General features: G+C 36.6%; 1 protein-coding gene across 1 annotated transcript; it reads left to right on the top strand.

The window, feature by feature from the left end:
• The first annotated feature begins 3,742 nt into the window (after window positions 1-3,742).
• LOC112047468 (carboxypeptidase B-like) lies at window positions 3,743-8,465 on the top strand. Its single transcript, XM_052888556.1, has 8 exons — window positions 3,743-3,810; window positions 4,340-4,549; window positions 5,120-5,222; window positions 5,947-6,069; window positions 6,767-6,958; window positions 7,367-7,601; window positions 7,701-7,820; window positions 8,233-8,465. Exons 1-8 carry the CDS (start codon window positions 3,743-3,745, stop codon window positions 8,463-8,465), a joined length of 1,284 nt encoding a protein of 427 aa, XP_052744516.1.
• Window positions 8,466-10,046: the final 1,581 nt, after the last annotated feature.

Raw genomic sequence — 10,046 nt, 5'->3', positions numbered from 1 at the left:
TTTACGTGAACCTACAAGAATATATGTTTAATATGCCTGTGATTAAGAAATAAATTAAATATTTTTATAAATTTTTTATTTAGTTCCACCTGCACGTTGTCTGTGTGTAATCAAGTTTTGCAAGTTAAATTGGACACACTTACTGGTTTACGATTGAACTAAAACTTTGTACATTACCTGACAATGCAATAATATGATGACTTGAAGCTGATCTAATGATGAAGCTGGAAGGTCGTCAAAGGAACTCTATCATTAAACTTCTTGACTTGTCTTGACAACACGTTGGAAAGGGGACCACAGGAACTCCTTTATAAAGCGACCAAAACTCATCGAATATGAGCTTAAATAAATCGCCTTGACGAGTACTGTTTCTAGATCAGACGAGTACTGTTTCTAGATCTGATGAGTACTGTTTCTAGATGATATCCTTGGTCTGACGATGAGGATATCAGTAATAAAACGACATAACCGCATCGATTTTGGGCTCGTTTGATTTATTAACTAACTATTATTATGAAAGAAATACCACTTGGAGTCTTGGTGTGAATCGGCAATGATAAGAATTATCAAGCAAAATAACCAGTTGCCTAGATTGGCCAGATATTAAGCATTAAAATAACAAATCCCATCCATATCGGATGAAGTAGTTCGTAAGAAAATTTTGAAAAAGGTTGAATCTTTGTGTTAAGAAATACAGCAATACCAACTGCGTCAGAAAGATTGTCAATAATGTCGTCAGTGCACCTGGTAGTCGATCATCACAGCGCTTTCTAATGCATGGTGGCTACGTGATGATGATGATGATAATGATGATGATGACAAATTTTGAATGGCTTAACCTATTTCAACGTAATTTTGAAAAAACGGCAGCATTTTAAAGGGCTTCACCAAACTTACATTACAACAGATTGAGATCAGTCGATTTTGATAGATAAGAAAAGAGGATATTATTTAACAGTTAATAGAAAAAGACATTAATTATACTTAAGGACATTATTTAAAAAATATTTATTTAATACACTTTATTTGTACACCACTAAAATAAAAGAAAACAAGCAAAACAGAAACACAAGAAAAAGTAGAATACAAAAGGCGGCCTTATCGCTTAGTAGCGATCTCTTCCAGGCAACCTTAGGCTTAGAAACTTATTAGGACAACTGTAGGTGGTGTGTACGTAATAATATTGTACATATACATACATACAAATAACTACACACTAATACATAAACCATAATACACAAATTATATAATAATTATAAATATCATAAAATAAACTAATATATAAATATATCATTATGTCGTATGATAAATATTCTAATAAAATAAAATATGTAACTAGTGACTAAGATAATATGTTTTAACGGATTTTTTAAACATATCAAGGGATTTGGATTTCCGAATGTCGACTGGGAGTGCATTCCATAGCTTAATAGCACGAACAACAAATGAACACTTATAAAATTTACTCCTATGGAAAGGCATACACAGAGTAAGAGCACGACATGTTCTTAGCTCTGATTGCACTCCCAGAAATGTGAATTTCTCCTTAAGATAAGGAGGATATTTTGGATTAAAGAGCACACAGTACAGAAGACAAAGTACATGCAGATCCCGGCGACGGCGAATAGGAAGCCACTTGAGTTTCTGACGAAATTCAGATATATGGTCATATTTGCGAAGGCTAAATATAAACCGAATTGCAACATTTTGAAGACGCTCAAGTTTATTAAGATAGTCCTCAGTCAAACTGGGATAGCTTGCGTCCGCATAATCGAGAACAGAGAGTAGGAGAGAATTTGCTAACATAACTTTGGTAGGAATTGGAAGAAGAGAACGTAGGCGTCGTAACGAACTCAACGTCGCAAACGTCCTCCTACTCAACTCCTTGATATGCATGCACCACGATAATTCCTTGTCCATAACAACTCCAAAGTTTTTAACCGAATCACAATACGGTATCATGACACCGTTGTAAATAATAGGTGATACGTCGCCCCAAACAACTCTTGAGATTAGACTAGGACTGCCAATAATAATTGTTTTTGATTTAATAGGTAATAATTGTTTTTGATATAAATATATCGGGCAGCAATGTAAAACGTACATTACAACAGGGCATATCGATATTGCTTTCTTGCAGAAAATATTATTTTATATAAAATATATAAAAATAAGTCGGATTTTCCTTCCTGACGCTATAACTCCAGAACGCACGAACCGATTTTCACGGTTTTGCATTCGTTGGAAAGGTCTCGGGCTTCGTGAGGTTTATAGCAAAGAAAAATCAGGAAAAAGTAGGGTAGGGGTAGGGGTAGGGGTAGGGTAGGGTAGGGGTAGGGTAGGGGTATGTAGGGGTAGGGTAGGGGTAGAGTTGTGTAGGGGCAGTTGAAAGTTTACATTGAGTTTCACGCGGACGAAGTCGCGGGCGTCCGCTAGTTAAAATATAAATACTTATTAACTAATCCCCAAAATTCTCTCAACAATTACTAAATATTTAGGTGCTACTGGTTTTAAATCATTGTATATTTTTTTTTTGTTGTACAAAAAAGAATATTTATCAAATTAAATCTGACCAATATTCCCATTCCCCTCCAACTAGTCGGGAAAGACTGTGCTAGGAGTGGGTACAACAATAGACCAACGGGGCGGGGATCGAACCACCACCCCTCGGCGATGAGTCCGACCGCTCTTACCTTTGAGCTATTGAGGCTGCGAGTAATTGAGTCGATAAGATTTGGTCGATAAAATAAAACTCGTTTGTCATAATTATTACGTACGGCGGAAAATCCTAATTAGATAAGTATAGTGTTTTTATCATAACTTACAGATTTATGAAAGTTACTGATTATAATTTTGTAATCTTAGACCAACAAACAGTCGGTAAAATATGTAATTCGAATACATTTTCCTGTACTGGTTTTTTTTTAATATTGCTTAGGTACCTCATAATCCTTATAACTATATACATTGCGTCTTTTTATCAGACATGATGTAGAACATTCAGTGCACGATTCGGAATCACTTTTTTTTCTTATATATACCAAATCTAAGGTCGTTTTCCTCAGAAAATGACAGAAAATTTCGTTTGTGAATATGGGTGCGATATTGGTCCTTCTATAATTGGTCTGAGGTCAAGACGCATACGTCACAAAGAACATCATCATATTTTTTAATGTTAAACTAAAAAAAAGGATATACTAGGTACTAAATTTAAATCAAATCTAAAGACTGATTCACGCCATCCAGAATTGGAACAGCGTGGTAGGTATAAGATCCATTTATCTCTTTGCCTATATCTGAGGAGAAAGACCTGGCCATGTAGTGTTTTATTAAAACAGGCGAGCGCTTGGCTGCAATCACTTCTGATGGTAAGTGATGATGCAGCCTATGGTGGTACGCGCTTGTCTAGAAGGTGCCTGCTCACTCTTGAATTGAAGATACCCATGTTGTAGATGATCGGGAAAACGGAAGCTGCAAGGGGATTTAATTGCGGATCAGTGTCTCGTTAAAATAAACTACTAATGATGAAACTTCCTTTGAATAAGTCATTCCGGAAACAATGGTTAAACCCTTGTACTGTTTCCGTTATCTTCAAAACCTAATTTAGTTTTATCAATGGTATACCTATTATCAGCGGGATTATCCGATTTTCAAAAATAGATTAGGATAATAATGTTTTATAAAGGATCGAATCAATAATTGTTGTTTATTTTTAATTGCCTGCTGAACGTTAACCCTAATCATGTTTCTATATTTAAGTTTCTTGCTTAGTTTTAGTTTAGTCCTCGCAAAACATGAAATGTATGATGGGTAAGGACTTTCGCTTTGTTCTGCGTGTTATGTATATTAATATAAACGTAGAGATTATTTAAGAATTATAATATAGATTTTTCTTATATTAATTTTTTATCTGCTATAATTTGCGTTATTCATATCAATGTAATATGTTATGAGTTTAGAGTTAACGGAGTAAATTAGAGTTTCTTTGAATTAATAGAACTAAAAATTAGTGCGTTTAAGAAAACGTCATCTGAACTACCTTTTATGAGGACTTCCAATCACCATGATCTCGACGGTTTAATCCATCCATCCAGTGGTTTGACGTCATCGGTTCAGATAGTGCAGAGTCCACCAACACTGCGCTTTCCTGCCACCATTACCACCACCACCATTACCACTTCAGTTGACGAGCCACTGAGCTAGATACTGATAACTTGAATTTTTTGCGGATCCCTAAATTTCTGATTCGCAGATCTACTCCGAGTTTACCTCCATCACCCGCTGATTTCAAACTCTTCTATGATCAAAATCGTACTCTAAATTAGAATTATTATTGCAGACACTCACTCTTCGAAATCAAAATACAAGATGTTAATCAAATAGAATTAGTCAGAAATTTGGAAGTCCCCTTACAAATAGATATATGGACATACTCACAAATGGACAAAAAGGCTGTAATACTGGTACCGAAGAAGAATTTGGAACAATTCCAGGACGTACTTAATAGAAATGATATACAATATAATGTGGATGTGGATAATATTAAAAGGTAAATTATAAAGAATATTTGCTTTTAAATATGACCAATATGCTCATTACACTCCAACTAGTCGGAAAAGACTGTATTAGGAGTCGGTACGACAGTAATCGAACGGGAATCGAACCACCACCTCTCGGTGATGTGTCCTTCTTTACCGTTTAGCTATTGAGGCTATTAAAAGTTCATTATTATCAATATTAACAAAACACACCAGTACTTACCTGTTGCCAAGTTAAACGTTAAATTCTCTATCTACAAGCGCTAACGGTTCGAAAACTAAAAAATGTAATGGGATGACATTTATTATCAATACGAGTAGGTCACATGATCAACCTATCAACCGGATATGTCTTCTCTAAACATTTTTTTTGTTTTTGAAACGTTAGCGTTTGTAAAAAGAGATGTGTGCCTTGCCTACTCTGAAGACATAACAAAAAAAACAAAATTTGAGAAGGTATTTTCTGTTTTGTGTAATATGCATGTATTTAAAGTATCTATCATAGTTAAACATCTTGTCCCCGCCAGTGTTCTACAAAATTAAGTAACATGGAATGTTTATTAGAATTTTGTAATTTTCAGGTTAATGGATGAAGAAGACAGATTGATGGATGAAGCGAAAAAAGGAAGCGAAAGATCTGGAACAGCAAGAATTGGATTTGATAGAATTTACAATCTTACGGAGGTAAGGATTCTAAATATCTGATTGAAACAAAATCTTAATAAAATTTTGTTATAATTAATAAGCCAACAGACTAGCGCAATGGAGTGCTAATGTTAGAAACTGCGCGACCGTGAGTAAAAAAAAAAAAACAAGTGCAAATCGGATTCACCCACCGAAGGTTCCATACGTAGAATAAAGTTCAGGAATCGAATTACTCGGTTTTTTGTCGAGCTTTTGTATTCTTACATTAATGACACAAAATAGCAAATTCTGTCCATGTAATCCTTCCAAGAGACCTACAAACAGAGTTTACGAGTATATACTACCCTATAAATAAGAATTAAGATAAGAATTAAGATAAAAAAAATAATACACATATGGAGATAGAAATAGAGACCGAACGATTAAAACGTTCTGGTGCAAATCCGTGTAGGAAACTAATATACGTTGAATAAAGTACACAATTATGTAACCTGGCAAAATAATCGAATAAGTAATTCTGTATATAACAGAACAAATAGAGAAGTATATTGACTCTGTCTACGAAACAAATACAAATACAAATCTGAAAGGATCATTTTTACTTGTTCGATAGATACGTATACCAAATCTCATTCATATTATATTGTATAAATAAGTTGAACATTCATCATTGAGCACAACGTATGTAGTACATGTATACACGATACAATGTTCTGCGGTTGATTTTTCTAAATAAATAAATTCATCTTTGTATTGTTTCCAGGTTTATACTTATCTCGAAGAAGTAGCATCATCGTATCCAGATTTAGTAACTTTGGTCAACGCAGGAAAATCATTCGAAGGTAGAGATATAAAGTACCTTAAAATATCCACTACGAACTTTGAGGTAAGTCATCCTCATAATAGTGTGATTATATTAATTACTAAGCTTTCCTTCTATACTTTCCATAAGGTAACTATTCTTACTACAATAGTTTTTATAGAGTGTCAGCTAACAGTACAAGTACATGTGCCACCTGATGTTGAAGTTGAAAACTATTACTTACAACGAACCAATAACTTCGCAGGATGTACTTAAAAATATCGTTTATAATAAACCTACGGCAAAGGTATTCCTAATATTCCTATTATTACACCAGTTTTGACGACCTCCGTGGCGCAGTGGTATGCGCGGTGGATTTACAAAACGGAGGTCCTGGGTTCGTCCCCGGCTGGGCAGATTAAGATTTTCTTAATTTGTCCAGGTCTGGCTGGACCACCCTACCGGCAAAGACGTACCGCCAAGCGATTTAGCGTTCCGGTACGATGTCGTGTAGAAACCGAAAGGGGTGTGGATTTTTCATCCTCCTCCTAACAAGTTAGCCTGCTTCCATCTTAGACTGCATCATCACTTACCATCAGGTGAGATTGTAGTCAAGGGCTAACTTGTAAAGAATGTAGAGCTGCTTGATGATAGATATTATAAGCATCACACATCTACTATTTATGTACCATGATGGATATTTATTTAGGAAAATTCTAATTTTGAATCTAAGACCATTCTATATTTGTTGATAAGTACAATCAACTGATTTATATTACAGGATACCAGCAAACCTATAGTGTTTGTTGAATCACTGCTTCATGCTCGCGAATGGGTCACCTTACCACCGACGTTGTATGCAATCGACAAACTGGTAACTGGCAATCTGACAGAGAGAAGTGTCTTGGACAAAATCGATTGGATCATCCTGCCCATTGCCAATCCTGATGGATATGAATTCACCCATGTTCAGGTAATAGACGTATATCAACCAACTATGGTTGCTTTAGACTACTACGCTTAGAACATTTTAATTCACCCTCGCCTTACCTTTTAGTTGATCTCCTTTTATTTATTTAACGTGAACAAACTATTTACTCTATTCACATGCTTGTAATTGTGCTTGTACTTAATCTACTGTATGCGTGGCTAAATTCTTAAAAGTTAAATTTTTTTTGTTAAGAACTTTCATTGGACTTCCTGAATATTAATTGGACTCTTCGATGATACGTATCCTCGCTAATGCTGTTGCCAATTTGAGTAGAAAGGTGAATAAAGAAACTCTAAAACAGAAGATCCTACTACTAAACTATATAACTCTTTGATGCTACATGCTAGATTTGTAAATAGTTGGTTATTAAATATTTTATTTAATTTCCAGAATCGTTTTTGGCGCAAAAACCGCGCCACAGGTTACATGATTAACGACATTTGTGTCGGAGTCGACTTGAACAGAAACTTTGACGCCAATTGGGGCGCCTTCTCGAGCAGCAATGTTTGCTCGGAGATCTTCCACGGGCGGTACGCCTTCTCTGAGCCCGAGTCCAAAGTCGTAAGGGATATATTGAGAACATATGGGAATCGTACCAAGATGTTCATGGATATTCATAGCGCAGGTATGAAACTCCTCATATCCTTTAATGAATCAAGTAACATTAGTTTATTTAACTTGCTTAACATTGAGTAAATAAATATAATTCTGATGTATTACACAGGTAGTATGATATTGTACGGTTGGGGCAATGGAGTGCTGGTGCCTAACGCGTTGTCCGTCCACACAGCAGGCATTCAGATGGCTGTAGCGATCAATGCCGTCAAGACGTCCTGGAACCCAAGTAAGTAAACCCAAAAGGGGCATCTGGCTCAAATTTCTGACAAAATAGGGACTCTATATCAAGCGCATGAAGCTTCTTTAAATCTTAACGTTACATAAGCGATTACACCGGGTGGTTTCTGTCTTTAGCAGGGCCTTCCCCAGCTGACCTACGAGATTTATACGTAAAGACATAAAGTTTAGGCTCTATGACTAGGAACCAACGCGACAACTTACTCTGGACCCTCCAGAGAATAAGAAAATGCCGCTTAAGCCGATGAATTGACTTTTCAGTTCGTCCTTCTTCTGCTTTTGCCTGAGGGCCTACTGCCGTTAAGAACTCGCCGAAAACCCCCGGTGACATACGGGCTGATAATAATCTTCAGTTCAGTTGTACCAATTATAGTGTTAACATGTATCTTTGGCTATTTCAGACTACATCGTCGGTAACTCAGCGTTAGTGCTTTACCAAGCGTCTGGTCTCGCCATGGACTACGCCACAGTGGCTGACGTCCCCTACTCCTTCGTCTACGAGCTGCCACAGCACAGGAATTCCGCGGGGATCACTATATTCCTGGTAGACCCTGCGTTGGTGCAACAATTCGCCATGGAGACCTGGGAGGGAATACTAGCGGGCGCTAAGTTTGTACGCGACATTTACACATAATTTAAATAACAATGTCTGTGATTACGAAATATATTGTTTTTTTTTTATTTTTGGAAATTATCTTATTATTATTCTCATAAAACTAAATATGTTCGTTATCGTTTTACACGAAACTGAAATTCTATTCAAAATCTGGATATTTCTCACAAAAGTCATCTGGTGGCTAGTGATGGATATTATAATTTTTTTTTATTTTAATAGGTTGATAATAAAGACCAAAATGGTGAATAGACTAGCAGGACCTGTTGCCAAGTAGCACATCAATTCTTTTTATACAAACGCTAACGCTTCGAAAACTAAAAGAGTAGAAAGAGAATGTGTGTAACTGGGCCAGGTCCTCAGTCTTACTGGGGGCTAAGACCGACTACGCTGCTCCATTGCTGGTTTATTCAATTTTGGCTGCATTAGGGAGATACACGGTGGATTTACAAAACGGAGGTCCTGGGTTCGATCCCCGGCTGGGCAGATTGAGATTTTCTTAATTTGTCCAGGCTGGCTGGTGGGAGGCTTCGGCCGTGGCTAGTTACCACCCTACCGGCAAAGACGTACCGCCAAGCGATTTAGCGTTCCGGTACGATGCCGTGTAGAAACCGAAAGGGGTGTGGATTTTCATCCTCCTCCTAACAAGTTAGCCCGCTTCCATCTTAGATATAGACTGCATTATCACTTACCATCAGGTGAGATTGTAGTCAAAGGCTAACTTGTAAAGAATAAAAAAAAAAGATTATGTTTGACACAAGTTTTATACCAACTTATCTTGTAGCCGTGTTTAAACTCCGTACCTATACTACAATACAGCTTTAATATTTATAGAAGAACCACGGGATTTCACCCGCGTAGTTCCTATTCCCGTGGGAATACGGGGATAAAATATAGCCTTCGTTACTCCCTGATAATGTAGCCTTCTATGGATGAAAGAATTTTTTAAATCAATCCAGTAGTTTTTGAGTTTATTTGTTACACAAAAAAATATAAATCTTTCATCTTTATAATATTAGTCTAAAAGTATAGATAAATAGTCTCTAAAGCTACAGACAGACGGACATGGCGAAACTACGCATGTATAACAAAAACCTTGTTGACTACGTAACCCTAAAATGGAACTGATTTCAACCCTTCATGTCTATTAAGTGTAAACAATAGTTCCACAGGGTCTAAATAAGGCATTCCGAGCACCGCCACGCTATCGGATGTGCGTTTGGCGAACGTAACGCAATTTGCTCCAAGCCTGCAGTTCTGATATGATAATTATGCGGACTCACATAGAGTTGACATTACCGCTATACTAATAATTTGATAAGTAAACAAATGCGACTTACAGTAAGGAAAACTAACAGAAATCTCACGTAACGAATATAATGTTCTTATATCATTTCGTCGTACTTTAAAGATAAAAACAACATTGTTGAACCAAATTATGATTTAAAACGTGCGGGTGACGAGTAAATCGTGTGGCTGTGGCAAGACTTGACTAGAAGAAGAGTAAGGTTAAGATTCCTATATGACATGTCAACGCTCCCCTTTTCCAACCGTTTTGTTCTCCCTGCCTTACGAAACCTGGCAAAATTCCACCACTACAGC

This window comes from Bicyclus anynana, chromosome 23, assembly GCF_947172395.1.
Source record: "Bicyclus anynana chromosome 23, ilBicAnyn1.1, whole genome shotgun sequence".
Lineage (NCBI taxonomy): Eukaryota > Metazoa > Arthropoda > Insecta > Lepidoptera > Nymphalidae > Bicyclus > Bicyclus anynana.
The sequence above is the reverse complement of the archived record's forward strand: the minus strand, read 5'-3'. Positions and strand labels throughout refer to the sequence as shown.